This window comes from Temnothorax americanus, unplaced genomic scaffold (assembly GCF_048541705.1).
Source record: "Temnothorax americanus isolate GAGA-0224 unplaced genomic scaffold, ASM4854170v1 Scaffold68, whole genome shotgun sequence".
Lineage (NCBI taxonomy): Eukaryota > Metazoa > Arthropoda > Insecta > Hymenoptera > Formicidae > Temnothorax > Temnothorax americanus.
The window spans coordinates 365412-382887 of NW_027509790.1; the positions used below are offsets into that span (position 1 = coordinate 365412).

General features: G+C 39.6%; 2 protein-coding genes across 4 annotated transcripts in view; both read right to left on the reverse strand.

Moving 5' to 3' along the window:
• The window catches only part of LOC143905834 (ras-specific guanine nucleotide-releasing factor 2), a 65469-nt gene extending 55127 nt beyond the window's left edge, over positions 1-10342 (reverse strand). For all 3 annotated transcript variants that reach the window (XM_077421462.1, XM_077421463.1, XM_077421461.1), the window contains exons 1-4: positions 9733-10342; positions 6911-7128; positions 3843-3973; positions 841-957 (exon numbers count right to left, since the gene is read on the reverse strand). In XM_077421462.1, coding sequence (XP_077277588.1) covers positions 841-957; positions 3843-3973; positions 6911-6938 — 276 coding nt within the window. In that variant the 5' untranslated portion in view covers positions 6939-7128; positions 9733-10342. The remainder of the gene's footprint in view (positions 1-840; positions 958-3842; positions 3974-6910; positions 7129-9732) is intronic.
• A 2752-nt stretch (positions 10343-13094) lies between these two features.
• On the reverse strand, positions 13095-17329 carry LOC143905863 (uncharacterized). Its single transcript, XM_077421504.1, has 8 exons — positions 16930-17329; positions 16136-16363; positions 15562-16039; positions 14772-15480; positions 14294-14524; positions 14053-14223; positions 13659-13981; positions 13095-13569 (listed from the first exon to the last, which is right to left on the reverse strand). Exons 1-8 carry the CDS (start codon positions 17327-17329, stop codon positions 13452-13454), a joined length of 2658 nt encoding a protein of 885 aa, XP_077277630.1. The 3' UTR covers positions 13095-13451.
• Between the last annotated feature and the right edge of the window lie 147 nt (positions 17330-17476).

The following is a 17476-nucleotide window of genomic DNA, read 5'->3' on the forward strand; positions in this document are numbered from 1 at the left end:
TTGCGACGTTTTTTTTTATAACAGAGAGAATCCCAGCCCGGGTCACGATATTTCGACAGGTTTATTTTATAAATTGCAATTTGTGCCCGAAAATTTACATGTCGCTAAAAAGTGCATGCGCGTTCGCGAAAATTACGGCTTTTTTTACACAGGTTTTTTTCGAAACGTCGATAATATATACTACGCGAATATCTTTATTAAGTATTTTCGAAAAGCGAAATTATCACGGTCTCCCATCAATGTGGGTTAAAAGCGGGGTGGTGTTTTTAAATTAAGGCACGTGCGTACAAACAACACATTAGCCTTTGACATTAAATACATTAACATACAGTAAACACTTTTGAATTATCTATTACGCGTTTGAATGCATTATCATCGGAAACAAATGAGGCTGGAGAATTGCATTATTCTGCGTGTCGCCGTCTATCAATTTTTGTACAGTAATCTAGCTTGGAGAAAGAGAGAAGAGAAAAAAACTTAATTGACATTCGTAAATTTTCTTTTCTATAAACGTGAACTGTATGATGGAACAACTATAGCTGTTTTGTGAAAAATGTAACTTTGTGTTTCTAGAAAAAGTTTAAAAACAACGCCCCGCGCGCTTTATATAGATTTTGACAGCTTCGATAACTCGACAGACTCATATGCAATTCCTGTTGGCGCATGAACGGTATTAAAGTGGGACAGAAAACAGCGTGCGCTACATCGAAGCGGAAATGGAAGTGAAACGGGCGCGAGCGCGAGCGGCCGTTTAGCTGACTAAAATTCTTCGGTCACGCGCGGGGGTGCGTTCATTGCAGAGAGCTCGTGCGCTTCGCCAAAGCAACACACATTGCGTACCTGTTTATCCGGCTCTTTGCCTTTGGCGGTGATGAGTCGATCGCAATAACAGCCTTCCAGCAGAACGACGCCACTGGGTCGTGAGCAAGTCTCGTTCTCGTAATAGAATAGCAGATTCTGTAACAAACGTCATAGCCACGTATGGTAAAGCTCGCTTTTCTCTCACGAGACGGGAAGGAAACGTGAGAAAATAAGCATCTGCTGTGTATAACTTTTTGTATATAATACGCGCGGACGCGGAAAATAATGTTATGTCACGATATTTAATGTTTCACGCCTGAATATTTCACGCGGTGCTGTGTCGCGCGCTTTTAATTTCGCAAATAAAATAAACCTTTTAACAATACAATTCGCGTGTCTGGGATTTAATTTAAGTCTGACCATACCCCGACTGTTTCTACTGAAGAACTGCTTCACGCGGGTACTACGAAGCACGGAGCCGTTCTCTATGCTTGCATAGAGTAAACGAATTTCAGCGAGGCATTCAGAGAGAACGCAGTAAATAAAACTTAAACTTATTTAGGATTGTGTACATGTAAAATATACCTTTGTATATTTCAGTTACGTTACGGCGCGATATGTGTGAAATAGCGTAGCGTTAAATTCAAATACGTTTTTATCTTCCGTTATCGAAATAATGGCTTGTAATACACGTTTATAAAGGGCGGAAAACAGAAAATCGTTCCTTTCGGTTCTGCGCGGAACTAAAATATCGCACAAATTTACCTGCTGCGCGTTATTAGAAAATAAATGCTTACAAAATAATATCATCTGGTTTTACGTTAAATTACAGGGCGCACGTGTGTGTGTTGCCCGGCGCAAGATTTGCGGAATGAATATTGCAATTGTACGCACACTCATTTCATATATAAATAAACCCAGTTACGTTCCGAATAATCCGGCGGCGGATAAAATTCGCGTTGCTGATACATGATACAACCCGGTACACTCGGAACACAACGATTTCGCTTTTGTCGCGCCGTGACATTATCGACAAGCATCCGAAAATGTTGTAATCGACGGTTTAAATATAATATATTAGTATTCGACAAACAAACGAAATTTTAATTGTCCATAAGATTTGTCTAATTGCGCCTATCTATGCTCGGATTTCAGGTCAACTCGTACCGTACAAATTTGTGCAGAAATTGTTAACTGCAATGCGAATTACAAAACGGAAACGTTGCGCGTTTGCCGACAGGTACAATACAGTTTGCGACAACACTCGTGTTTCAGTAATAAAATTCTATGAAACTTTGAGAAAAGTAAGAAACGGAGAAAAGGAGATACCCCGGAGCACAAATCTTTGATTAACTTAACTTCAACTCGGAAATTGCATGTACGCGCAATTTGCCGAGCGTTACGAGAAAGAATGAGTTTTATTCCTTTTATTTATTTATTGTATAATTGCTTCAAACTCGCATTCTCCGGAAATTACGTAAGCGTTCTCGCGTGAAATAATAAGGCACCGATTTTCAGGTTCAAGATAAGTTTATTAAGCTATAAGAGCGCAAATTTGAGTTACCTACATTATCCGGTGACTCGAAACGTCTCTCGTCGATATACACTTGATTGACTTGATTATCGCCGCGAAAGTTTCGATCCGCGACGCCGACAGGTGAAACAAGACTCCGCCGCGCGACGATATCTTCGTTTACTTGACAAACTTTCGCGAAAGAATGCGATATTCAACTTTATTTATTACTTTATCCAAGATCTTATTTAAACGAAAAGCGGACGGGGTCTGCGCTTCCCCCGTATTTATCTGATCCTATCAAAACGAAAAGAAAAAGGGCAATACTTCCCGGTATTTATCCGCTCCTACTTATTGCTTCCCGGTACATAGCCGTTTCAAGCTCGGGTAGGTAAAAGTGCGCGTGGCAAATCCCCGTGGCACTTCGTAGATTGTTTTTCTTTAAAACTAAAATTAGTTAAACGGTTCGACGACAAACTTTTCTTTGAAGAAGAAAAAAAAGAAGAAGAAAGCTGAAACTCATTTGCGATGCGATAACACGGCTCTTAATAGAATAATTAGAAGTTTCGTGTCGGTGCCGTAATTGAGCGGCTTGATGATCGTGAAAGCATATAACGAGAAGATTTACCGCTGGGTTTAAGGGATCGTGCGATATTAGAACGGGGAGAGAGAGAGAGAGAGAAGGGAAAGAAGCGAAGACCGAATTCTTGGCATAGATATGCTCCTTTATAAGTGAGATATCTGTCACGAACTGTATCGAAAGTCTCCTTCCTTAATTGTATCAGTTAGTTGGCTGGCCCGAAACGCCGTAGCAGTTAATGAGGCCTCATTTTCGAAGTTTGTTAGGCCACGAGTATAGACGGCATCCCCGCGAGCGATGAAGTTTCCGCGAATCGAGGAAGACGCTTTTGTGCGCAGTATACAAGTTCCCGCGAAAACTTAGATATTGTCATTATTTTAATTCAACGATTATTAATAGTTGAAAATTCCGCTCTAAGGTATGACGTCGTTTTATTTAAAATAATTCGCTGACTACGCTGACTGCGCTGACTTGATGATAACTTCGCGATAACTTTCCCGCCGCGAGTAAAATGCTAATCGCAAAGTTCGATTTTCTAGACTGTATGAAAAAAAAAGAACTACGTATTTCAGATTAATAAAAAGAGACATTACAAGAAAAACTCTATTTTTAATCAACAACATTTGGCAATGTCGTGACAATAATTCGACCATTGGTTTTGGTCGGATCAATCGTCACGCGTTTCGACCATGGGTTTTGGTCTTTTCTAAATTGATATAATCTTTGATACTTGTGTGTATATAAGCATCTCATTTTTATTAAATTTAATTATTAAATTTATTACGGAAAATATTACCTCAGGCAAATTTATTTATAAATTCAGATTCTGATTTGAGCGTGAGATTCTCAAATTGGATCACGCATCAAATTGAATCGCTCCACATCCGGTAATGTGCTCGATCTAATACACGACGATACGGTCGACAGTTCATCAAACAATTCACTGACCTGATAGAGAACGAACCATCGTTGTTGCCACTTGGTGGAGTCAGCTGTCCGCTTGTACAAATATCCCGACAGCGAATGATCGTAATGTGCTTTCTCTGAGAGCATGACCAGCTGGGAGTCGTTTACCCTCACTGTAACACATCATAGGCACGCAGCTTTTGTGAATGAAGCGATAAAAGTGGTGCGTATATAGCTATTCAAATTTTAACGTGTATGTGTGTGTGTGTGAAGAACGCAATGCCGCTCGAAATGTCATCGCGCGAATTTTTCCCGAACATATTTGCAAAATAAAACTTGTGTGATGTACCGGAGAACAATTCGTTCGCAAAGGAAAAAAAAAACAATCAGCAAATTTTCATGAAAATGTCAGGTGTTCCATTAAAAATATTGCGACGCATAATTAAATCGTCTATACATTATCTCGATTAATTTCGTTCTTTGTAATGAGTTCGCGTTTTGAGTTCGCTCATCCATGAGTTTTTTATGCTTTGCACCGCGACTTTTCTGAGAATTAATTATAATAACGCGAATAGAGTGATCTCCGCCTGTGTGTATACCTGTAAATCAGCGTGACGTGTGCAAACGCCAAATTACATCCAAACTGCAAAGTCACATACCGGATATGTACACTTCGCATGGCACAACAATGCGCGCTGCGTCACAATCGCGCATCGAATTATCTCGCCATGCGACCCGTTCCAATAATACGGGGCTCAAAGTGCCGGCGAATCTTGTTTGCCGCATCGCATCAATCGTATAAATATTAATAATCCACCGAGAGCAATCTGCGATGATAAACAACGATAGTCTCACCGTTCGTACGACGAATCAATACCCGACGCGATACTTGTTGCAAAGTCGGTCTCCGTGATTAAAAACGCGTCATTTGAGAAACGAACTAATGACATTCCGCGCGAAGGCAAACAATTCGCGGATAAAACAAAATTGCGATCGATCGCGACCGAATGGGGAGTTTAATCGGACACTTGGACGGTCGTCGGGAATATGCCCGGGTCGTCCACGGTTCGTCGCGCGTGCTTACCCAGCGCTACTTCCGAATAGATTTCAATCTCCGACACGGCGACACGATTTCCAGAGTTCAGTTTCCGCGTGTGAATGTGACTTTGATGTAACTGCAGCTTCGCGAACGTGACCGCGAGACGCGAATCGTCGAGCGCGCGACAGTTAGGGTAAATTTGGGTAAGATGGCCATAAAGGAAAGATGGCCAACCTATGTTCTTTCAATCTAGGTCGCCATTAAACATCGAATGAACATGAGTTGGCCATTTTTCCTGTATGGCCATCTTACCCGAGTTTACCCTATAGGTTGTATAGCGATCGTTCGTCGCGGAACTGTCACGATCGCGTGTTTAAGCTTTAGCGCAAAGATACGCGACGTTTGAGAAACTTTGTTCTTCCGTTCGAGAAAATCGAGCCCGAAGTTTCACCCTCCGGCGAGAACGAGGAAACTCGCGTAATCCGTATACCTGCCCGTGCACGCCGGCATGCACGGGCTCGCATATGTATGCACTGTACTATACATACGTGCGCCGTGTGTAGAAAAACGGAGGGGGAAGGTGAGAAAGCGCGAATCGAGAGATTCGCGGTATCCATTATTATTTGTATTTATATCCTCGCGCGGAGATGGAAAATTTAATCTCGATATGGCGAGGAAAATTTCCCGGCAAACAATGGATTTATAAAGCAGGCACTATCGCAAATGAGAGAGAGAGAGAGAGAGAGAGAGGAGGCAAACTTTCCAAAGCAAACATTGTAGTACCGAGAACGGGGAGCACGAAAACCTTTGATGTGTGTGTGTGTGTGTTTGCGCTGTTATATTTAATATATAAATCAGCAATATAAAATAAACTATTTTTTTGCCAAAACAAAAGTACCATTGGAAAGTCTATGCTAGCAATTTTATACATATTATAGATACATACTAGATAGTGCGTCGTGACTAAATGCACTTCGCAGTTGTCAATTAAATAAATGATGATTAATGCCTGTCGCATCTCTTCTGAAAACAGCTAAATAAATTCCCAGAATGCGAATTTACGAAATGCATTCATTTGTCACATTTCAATTTCATTAAACAACAATGCATATTCGAATATATTAAACGTTATGCAATATTGATCACGAAATTAGAGAGTTTTACGAAAATATATAAATCCATAATTATACATATAACGTCTCTTTGAGAAGATATCGTTAAGATTATATAGAGAACGGTCAGCGTTAGAGAAAAAAGAGCGAAAAAAAGAAGGTTGGATTAAAACATAGAAGGTCAATGTGTTTCAATATGTGCAATAGTTACTTGTAAGTTAGGATAGTAGTGTATGAATGGAAGGATGAATGATTAAGGTTATTTGTAAACCAAGTCCACTTCTTGGCTATGTAGCTAAAGTTAACAATAAAATACAATTAACGTCTCTTTGCCTGATATTTTATTTTAAAAACACTTTTAATTTTGTTTTATAATAACACGTTCGAAATAAATATCACCGTTGGAAAAATTGTGTTAAATGTAACATAAATCACATGTCCCAAACGGTCCACTCAAAAATTTTTGTGTTAATTTAACATAATATGGATGTGTTAAATGGTAACACCGATACATATGTTAAAATATTTCAACAAAAAGGAAATGTAATTCTGATCGTAATTTGAAGCTAATTATTATGTGTACAATTAACATAACTTTTATGTTGAAGTTAAGATTGTAAAATAAAATCAACATTTAATAAATACGTTCAAATTGCAGTGTTACTTTAACATAGTTTTTAAATTATTTTAATAACTTTTTTAATAATTTTACATTTTAAATTTGTAAAGTTTAATTAACATATAGCAGGCATATGTTAAATCTACACATGTATGTGTTGATTATTTTACACAAAAATTTTCCAACAGTGCAATAATGATTTTCAATTTGAAGCATTTAATAAAATTTTTCCTATAAGCTTGTATTTGTCATACGACTTTGTTAATCTCAAATTCGGTTATATTAAACAATTGTTTCAATCTTAGACACAATAAAAAGATAAGAAACGAAATGAACTCACCAGTTTTTTGCATCTTGGGGCTGAGCATGATTGCAAGTCGTTAACAGAGAGAGGGTTGTTTTCTCACATTTAATCTTCACAGCGGTGATTGATTGTCCAAATTACCTTGTTTGTGTTCGAAATGAGAAAATAATGCCTCGATGTTAAAGCGTCGAGAAACGTATCTCGATTTCGCTTTCGGTGACGTCGTAGATTCATCAGAAGCCGTGCCGCTGCATCTGCACAAACGCGGAGAGAAGAATCCGCTCGATAAATCGCGCGCAACACGAGAGTGCGGATCCGTATATCAATAAAATTGGTTAGTTCACAATCCGCGCGGCGGTGTTACCACCGTGTCCGATTCACCGGAGGGTAAATATTGTTGACAAATACCATTAATATCTATTAATATGTTTATCGTTACGGAAACATGTTGACGTCTGCAATTTAACGCTGATGTGTTTCCCGCGTAACGAAGTATTATCGAGTTTCATCACAGGAACCCGCCCGCGCCGATAACGTTAATTTGTATGAATCAGATGGATGATGGATCATTAATTCGTAACGGATAAATATATTGTTATCGAGCCGATTCGACGTATAACCGAAATTATTCGTGTATCCCTGAATAAACATCGGAATTAACTCGCGCACTGGCATCCCGCGCGATATAACTATGCGCTGAAGCACAATAATTTTATGGCGACTGAATCGGAACTGTAAAAAGTAAAACTTAATTTTCCGTACACGCCGCGGTGGCGTTAATTAAAAATCCTAACATTACATTACACAAATCGCTTCCGATCTCTTAACCTCGTTTATTATGGTACGTCGGGATCATTTGTTCCGCGTCATTCTTATCCTCGTAAAAACGAGCGAGCGCGCGTGAACCGCCACTACAAGCAGGAAATTGAAACGACGGCATACGTAAGGACCCGAGGAAATAAGATCTTGCTGCTGTTTACGATTAAAATCGATATTCTCGAGTACTTAATAGCTTTAACGTTAATGCGATTCCAATGATAGCCGTTACGATTACTTCCGATTCCCGCTGATTGCGAGTGCAACTTTGATGCTTTTTTATACATGAATCACGTATTGATCCTTTTTTCGAGATATTGAGCTGCCGAAGCGCGTTAATGTTCTATAATCCGGTTATATTGAATAGAAGAAAAATATTATTTTATTCTTAGGCAAGAGTTATATGCATTCTAATGAAAAGTTTTTTATAGGATACGAAAGTAAGAGTATTACAAACTGTATTCTCGTAAAACTGGAGATGGCAACAAAATCTTTTCTAGTATTTCTGGATTCGCCTTTCATGTGATATATGAGCTACCGCTGTCAGAGAACGGCAAGGAAGCAAGTCCTTCGCTTTTTAAAAAATAAAATTATCTTTTCTTACACAAATTGGCTTCTCTCAACTTTTTATGTAACACTATTAAACTAGGGTTCATCAAAAATGCATATTTTCTCTCCGTAAGAGATATTTTACATTTTATTCTAACATATTTTGATATAAAATGTGATATATTCCGTAAAAAGCATTCATTTTCTAATGACCTTATATACTTTGTATGTAGAATGGGGAGAAGAATCGATCGACGCAAAAACAGACGTAACGGCATTCGAAAGAAAAAAAACAATTGCACATTGCGGATGCATTGTATTTATGTGCAAAGAATAGAATCATAAATCGATCAAAGGTCAAAGTGAATCTTTCATTCAATATTTTATATTTTATATTAGAATAAAATATAAGAAATCTCTTTATTTGTTGTAGAATTATATAAAAAGAAAATTGATCTATATATATATATATATATTAAAATATTTGTATTTCAAAAACAAAAAGTTAATAATGGTAGTCCATATACATAAATGACCCCGGAAAACCCTAAAATATTAAAGTTGATTATGCCATCTTTAATAATTCACAAGGAAATAGCTTGTAACACTGTTAATTTCATACTCTGTATATATGTAATGACTGTATTATCTCTATATAATAATTTTGTGCGCAACAACTCCGTAATCGATGGAAATTAATCGATATTGTACGGTTTATCTTACGGTTTATAAATACCGCCGCATTTACGCCGACAAAATAAAAGTAGGAGGAGATTCGCATGTAGTCTGTTTACAAGTGAAAATATGCTGAGTTATACGATAGCTTTTTATTTAAAGCTCGTAAGCCGCGCGTAGCTCTAGGAGTTTTCCGATAAATACACTCAGCCATACGGATCCATTTTTTTTTATAACACTCGCCAGATATATACCCATTTTAAAAATACCCCTGCGCATTTTCCAATCTCATAATCAATTGCTCCATTATTAATTTCTAATATTCGTAATAGAAATTTTAAATTATCATATGTTTACATTCGTTTTCTCGAATCGTTATCCTTAATCTCGGAGCCAGTGATAGAAAAGAAGAAGGTTATGATTCGGATCCCCGTATAATTTAAATCCGCTTTCCCCACCCCCCCCCTCCCCCCACTGTTTGCATTTATGTTAATGAGCTGTGATAGCAGCTCTTTCCATCGATATCTAAATAAAGATCGTCACTTCTACCAAGAGAGGCTATATAAAAGACCGAGGACGCGCACGAAACTCGAAAAGACTACTTAAAAGTACTAAATAAAACCAAAAAAAATTGACACAACCGGCAGATTTGGGTGAATCTGCGAAAGGTGAATTTTCGAAAGGCGGAAGAGTTTACGCGGAAGCGTCCTTTCAAAATCCTCCCTCTTGGGGGAGAAGAACACGAAATGAGGAAGGGAAGAAAAGAAGGATCAGAAGATAAAAAAAAAATTCCAAGTGCGTGTCCTCTTTCACAGTACCTGCACGTATTTCGTCGCACGCGCCGTGTACCGCCACTCTTCCCGGTTCGCCCTCTTTTTCGCCAGCCACCAAGTCCTCCACCGAGAGAGGATCCCGCCTCGCCACCTGTTCGTGCGTGCTCTCAAGACCGCATGCCGTGTAATCACCACCTCCGTTCCCTTTCCTCCCTTCCTTCGTACGTCTCTCTGGAGAATTGCCGAGATACGGCTCCTCTGTCCCCCTCGCTCTCTTCCCTTTTCTCTTATTTTTTCTTTTTTTTTTTTGCGGCCGCGAGATCACACCGGAAGAGATCCGTCGGTGCGTGCAGCCACCCGGTTTTTCTCGCTCCGGTCCTTGACAACAACGGGTTGACGACGGGGGTTCCCGGACGCCGATTTTTTATTTCCGGTACGACCAAGGCGGCGATGTAGACGCGTGCGATATAGACGCTGGCGGAGACGACGTCCCGTGATGACGGCCGGCGGCGACGGCACCTGACGCTCCTCTTCTCATGGTCGGGAAGCCCGGCGACCTGCGACGTGCTACGGTGTTGGGGGTTGCGACGTGCCTGACGCGCGAGGGCGACCGACCGACCGACAAGCTCCGTCCCCCGCCTATATATCGCGGACACGCGCGCGTCCACCGCCCCGTGAAAGGATCCCGGAGGCTGCGCCGGATGGGCCCGCCAGTGCGCAAGCTCGTATGCCTCGTAAACTCACCCTTTTGCCCGTAGGCACCTCACCTTCTCGCTCTTTTGCGAGCAAGAGAGAGATAGAGAGATAGAAGGGGCGAGAGAGGGAAAGGGAGGGGGGAGAAAGAGAGAGAAAGAGAGAGAGAGAGAGAGAGAGAGAGAGAAAGAGGGAACTATCTATGCCTGCTCGCCTGACTGCCTGCCGCCTAGCTCTTGCCAAGAGGCCACCTTGGATTCAACATCGAAAACACCCCCGTTAGCTATGCAACTCAGGTCGGACCAAGTTGGGTTATATATTAGCGTTAACAGCAAAAAGTGCTTATTTCAGTCCCGAAGAAGAGCCTTGATGGATAAGCGCAACAAGTACATAGTCGAAACACCTTGAAGTGCCATGCATAAATGAATAAAAAAGGGTCAGGGTGTAAAAAAGCACCGCGTAAGCAAAATGTAATAGAAAATGTAATGCATGTTACGTTAGCGTACGTGTATATATTTTACCATCCATTAAAGCTCTATTCTGTTATGCCCTATAATTCCTTTAATTTATGCATGCACACTTTTTCCCGCTTTCAAAAAAGAGACATTCTTGGGTAAAATAAAATATTACGGTCTTGCTTTTATTAACAAAGTATTTTGCCTTTACAATTTGTGTAAGCTTTCACGATTCGTCCGCTAAATGCGAGAGGACACTTTTTAGTATTGAAATTAATGAAGCGCGGATGTTGTTGTTGCGAACGCGTGTACAAGCAAAGATATTACAAAAGGAACTTACGAGGGTGCGTGCCTCACTCCTGGAAATTAATAATGTGTCGCTCAGTGACAAGAGTTACGTTAATGACTCAAACTAATTCGCCGAAGTCCACGGCCACGGCGTAATCTTTACATATATATTTATGCATGTATTATATATTTATGTTGCTGAAAAAGCACTTATAATGTTTCTTTTGAAAAAAAAGTATCTCTTCGAAGAAGGGAGTTTTCTTATTAGAAGAATTTTAACTGAAGCTATTAAAAAGTAGAATGTGCATAGCTTCCTCTGTCTCCCGAGAGAAGTATCAATTAAAAATATTTTAAGATCATTTAAAATTAAATATAAAATAGGACTTTTTGTTCTCGAAGCAAGTTTCGCATCTTTCAAGCTGGATTTCTGAGAATCCTTTAATTCTTAATTGCGCGTAATTAATAGTTACAGTCTCTACACTCTATTAAAAAAGATTTACCTCACTTTAAAATCGCGTTCTTAGAAATCGAACTTCAAAGATGCAAATCTTGTTTCAAGAACTATACTGTATACTTAAAGAGAACAGAAAAATCAAAATAATGTTAAATTGATGTCATATTAAAAGAAATAACGTAAATTTGGTCAATACAGAAGGTCAATGTTTTACCAGTTATTATACATTTTATATCATAAAATTACTTTATTATGTACCATGACACTTTAGACATTTTTTAAATGTTTTATAACATTGTCAAGTTGATCACTAGTTATTTTAATACAAATTGTTGAAAGAATAATTCGTTCTTTCAAGTTATTTCTTGAAATAAATTTCTGCAAATATATACGCACATTATCCTTTACTTTAAAACCCCCATGAGAAAATTTTCCCGCGATTATCTTACATATATTTATACACAGAATAATGAGAAAAATCGATTTACGCTAAAAAAATATGTATTTCCATTTTTAAGAAAATTGTAATTGTATCTTGCAAATGTATTAGTGTATTATTTAATAATCACAAAAAAATAATAGATTTTAAACAGTAATTTTCCTCTGTTTTTTGTTCTATTTTGATTTAAAAGGTTATAACCCAGTCCATCAGTTATTAAAATCGTTCTGCATACATAATCTATCTTTGCTTATAGTCGGTATATAAGAGAAAGGCGCCAATCCGTGCGGCAAACGTATAATTCGGTGCTGCGCCAAACGTAGGCGTTACGCGGAAAAGGAAATAATCGCGGGTGCACGAGGACACAGTGGCGCAATGACAATAATGAGCAAACTCAGTCGCGTATTGTTCCCCGCGAAATGGAATTATAGATACCTTCCTTTGGTTATAATCGGACTTATTATTGTCGGGTCGCCAATCGGAATATCGTAAAGCGCAACTGGCGGCGCAGGGTGCTCCGGGCGCGCTTCGTGCATCAGGAGTGATGCGGTAAACCCCACGCTGAAACAGACGCAATTTACAGCCCTCTGGCCCTTCTGCGAAACTCCGTCGTCCGCATACGTTTCACCACGCGCGCGTTGTATTACGTTCGTATAGAGAGATATTCTTTCCTCACCTCTCCAAGTTTCTCTCAGGTTCAAAGGAACAGTTTTCTGTCGGTTTCTGTATATGTTTGAAGGTAACTATAGGATATTGCGGCGTATTACACATATATACACGTGCTGTCGTACGCACAGATTCCCATTACGGAAGCTTAAAGGCACGTAGCGGAGTTCTTTCGCTTTACGTTCCCCCCGCGGCGGGATGTAACTTTTCATATAAGGTATACATACAGAGAGATTTCTTTAAGTATATACACGTCTCTTGTAAGCAGCGTTTCTACTTCATATGTTATTGGCAATTTATAAAAATTTCCGTAGAAAAGTCACTTTTCACGTAATTTGTGCATTTATTGCAAAGTTCATTTTAAATACATATTTTTTTTACAAATGAAATAACACGGGTACAACTTCGATTAAACAAAGAATAACAGCGTATAAGTGAAAAGAACGTCAAAAAAGTTGTATGCATACCAAGAAAATAGAGCTAGTAACAAATAATATTCTAATATATTTGTATAAAATATATATTGTTAATGTCTTAATGCGCGCGTGATTGTGAAATACGGCAATACGTAAAGGTAACAATATCTTGTATTTTCCGCTTTTCCGTCTCTCTTTTTATTCGCGCTGAAAATCTCTCCGTTACAAAATACCGCTATATTAATACGAATATCAGCGAGCGTTGCTCAATTTGTGATGTATGCTACACCGATAGATGAATTTCTCCCTCTGCCAGTCAAGCTGTAACGTATTATCGCGTGTCTACGTATATTTTAGCGTAGCAATAGCAACATAAGCGTGATTAAATTATGATGCGTACTTACAGTTCTGTCTGTTCTAGATTCAGCCGATCGCGCATTTCCAGAACGCTCCTTCTCATCCTCGAGGGAACTGAATGATCGTCGTTATTGCGAGAAGATATGATCAAAGCGCTCGTCTCAAAATTAACTATTAGTAAACGCACGTAAAGTACAAATTACCTGTGTTCCCGTTTAAGCTTTAAATCGCGAGAGTATAATTCCGTTATCATCTTCTCATTATTTTCAGCATCGAGAATTTTGGAGTGAAACTTCTCTTCGCTCGTTTTCCCGCTTAAAGACGATCTATTCTCCCTCGTGTACTGCTTACGCAAAGTGAATTTGTTGTAAAACCTATGCTCCTGGGTATTATCCCGACAGTTGTAGTGATCCTTTCTGATGGTTTCGATATGTGCGGTATTCGAATCGGCGGTATTCTCGGCCGCGTGGGAGCTCAAAATATTGATTCGATTATGCAGCTCCGACAGCTCCTTCAAGTTCAGCGACTAGAAAGAATAACCGCGTAACGAACCGATGCAAAAAAAAAAGTTACCTGTTAATCGATTCCTTCGCGTACCTGCAGCCAACTGTCCGCGTCGAACGAGCTCTTCTCGATTTTCATAATGTCCTCGAATCTCGCTTGCAATCTTTCGACGTTTTCATTGTGCCTTTTACGAAAAGCGTTCAAGCTGCTGTCGTACTTTTTCTTCAGTAACGTCAATTTGTTCTGATACTCCTCCGTTCGGCACTGTCAGGTGGAAGAAAAAGTATTTTTAAAAATATGGCGCCGTGAACGAGAAGAAAACTTGCGTGCGTACTTTAACTTTAGTTTGCAGATCGTCTTTTTCCTGCAACAAATAGGTAATGCATTCCTGAAGGCTCTTTATTTCGCTATCTCTTAGTTTTACGTCGTCCATCAGGTTCTTAATTTCTCGCAGTTTTTCTTCATATTGGCCTTCGAGGAATTTCAACTTGCGCGCGGCGTTTTCAAAATTATAATCTACTTCTTGAGCGGCAGGATCAAATATATCCTCATCTTGCTGACAAGACTGAAGGAAAATTGTAAGCATTAGTGCAGTTGTATTTGATACCGAGACGTTAATAGTCATTTTAACGAAACATTTTGATGAAAAAAGTTTAATAAGCTCTGTAATTTAATGAGCAATGAAATTTAATAAGCTTTTTGAAATTTCTAACTATATATCTTAATTTAATATAAGCTTTTTGAAATTTATACTACGTATATACTCAGGCCTGTCCTCTTATATTGTTTTTAATAAGCTCGTTTACGTGTACCTTATTAGCATATAATTTTTTCTGTCGCTTTTCTCTCTCATCTTCCACTTCGGGAGCTTCTTTACTCGGATAACATGTGTTCATTGTCTCTTTATCATATTCCATAATTTCCGTTCGAAGACGCAGAATTGTCTCGTAAATTCTTTTGGGAAGCGTGTACAGCGCGTCCTTCAGAGACGACCTCGTGTCCTCGAAAGGATGTAACAATTGATCGTTAGTACTTTTTACAATCTCTATATCCGCCACCAATGTCTCATTTCCGTGCGACAACGCTCGCAGTCTGCTTTCGACGCTCGCGGTGGAACTCCGGTAACTCGATATTTCACTCTTCAGATAGTCCACTTGCGCCAACAGCCTCTCCTTATCAACGTCCAAGTCCGACAGACTTGCCCGTAGGACATTTATCGCGGCCGCACTGTCGCTTTCCCTCCTCAATGATAATATCGTGTCGTTACTGCGAGCGAGTTCAACCTCAGCCTCCCTCAACTGATCGCGCAGCGATTGATTCTCGTCTCGCAGCTTCACGACATCGCCGTGCTTCTGCGTTATCATCGCGTCGTATTTAATACTTTCATGAGTCAGAGCGATCCGGTTCTTCTCGTCCTTACGTTCCAGCTCGGCTATGATCTCGGCGTTCCTGGAGACAGTCTCGTTTGCCTGTATAAGCTTATTCGTAAGATCGTTGTTCTTCATCTGCAGATCGATCAATCTGTTGAATCGACGAGTCGACTTTTAAGAATGATGGATCAAATATTAATGGAGATTAAAATAATAACAAAATTACACTAACTTCTTTTTCATGTTCTCGGCATTATTCGCTTCTTCCTTTAAGACGTCGACGGTCCGCTTCAAGTCGTCTATCTGCTGAGTTAACTCGCGCATCTGCCGCCTCTGTGTTCTCAGTTCTTCACTTCGCGCGTCATTCTCCCTCGAAAGTAAGCTTCTCGCATCGATGAGCTCGGCGTTCTCGACTTTCAACGCGTCGCACTCCGCGCGGTAAGAAAAAATATCGCTCTCCAGTGCGGCGAGGTGTTCGTGCAGCCTCTCGATTTTCGAGTCCCTTTTACTTATTATAGCTTCCAACACCTTCTCCTTCTCCAACATCTTTTTCCTCAACTGTTCCTGAATCGCGCAGTCGCCCTCGCCCCTTCGCAACATGTGCTCCGCCACTTTTTGCTTCAATTCCGTAATCTCGAGATTCTTCTTCTGCAGCTCCTGCTGCTGCCTCGTGAACTCTTTGATAATTTGCACGTGATGATCGCCGGCACCTTAATGCATTTTCATTATGTAATAATTATGTAATACTTTGTCACGCGGTCGCTTTAAAGGAATTACGCACGGAATACTTGAGATAGACGTAATACCTTGAAGTACCGCGGATATTTCATGTATTTTGTCAATGGAACGTTTGATGTGCGTTGCGAGGGCACGATCGATATCTTTATACGAGATTACTTCGTTCAATTCTATCTTTTCCGATTCTTCAGAACACGTTGTGGTAGTGTCAACATCGTCTGATTGAATCTGAACGCTGACTAATTCTTTAGATGAATGACAGTCGCCATTACTCGATGTGTGCGTGGAAACATCTTCTGTAATATTATTAAATTTGACACAATTAAATGTGTATCCAGATTATCTATTGATTTAAATTATTTCCCACGCGCGCGGTGTAGCGTCATTATTAAATAATTTATACTTATTTCACGCGGAATACAAAATTTGATATAAAATTATTAAGCGCGGGAGAAATCTACATAAATAAATATAAGCCAGAAAGATATAAAATTAAAAAGAGTTTTCTAAAAAAATCATATACATAAATGAGGCAATGTTTAAACATGCGCGGTATAAAACACTGAAAAAAATCAGTAATATCTGAGATTTAATAAAACTTTTAATAGAAGAGATTAAAGCGCTAATCTTCAGGTAGTTCCCCGTGATATCTTATCAATTCGGGACGTGCATTGTTGTATTGCAACGGAGCAACCTACATCACGAAGAAATAACAAATATAAAAGGTAATTCTCCATTTCTTACGAATCACTGATCCAAACTGTAATAACGCGGATTGATTTGGCGTGAATACGACGTCGAATTGTTGGAACAACAATTGAGGCAAGACAGCGAAAAAGGTTTCCGGGTTTTCAAAATATACCTGCAGCCGGCTGAATCGATCCGTGTCCGGTATCAAAATCTGTGTTTGCAATTTCGCTGACGGTCTCTTGGCTGTAACATGCCACATAAGCCTTTAAGTTATCTATCTCCCGCAGACGATTACGCCGTTCTAGTTTACACTCCTCCAACTCGGCGATGAACGCTTTTAAAGCGGACAACGCGCTCTGCACGTCTAAGCAAGTGTCGTGCTCGCACTTGGTGTAATCGCAAACGCCCTCGTACGCTATCTTAGTCTCGTCGAAATTATTCAGACTGCTTTTCAGCATGTTAGTCAGATTACCGACCTCCCGCTCCATGCAAACTAGCTGCATCTCGCACTGCGAGATCTTGTCGTTTTTTGCCTGAATCTCATTTCTCAAGTCGGCCACTACATCATTCATCTCTACCTGATCGTGAAAATTATTAGTGGGAGAAATCTACATAAGCAAATAACAGAAAGAGATAATAAATGTAAACAAAAAAGATTTTCCGAGGAAAAAAAACATACATAATAGTGAGACAAGGTTTAAACGCGCTTGCTATATTAC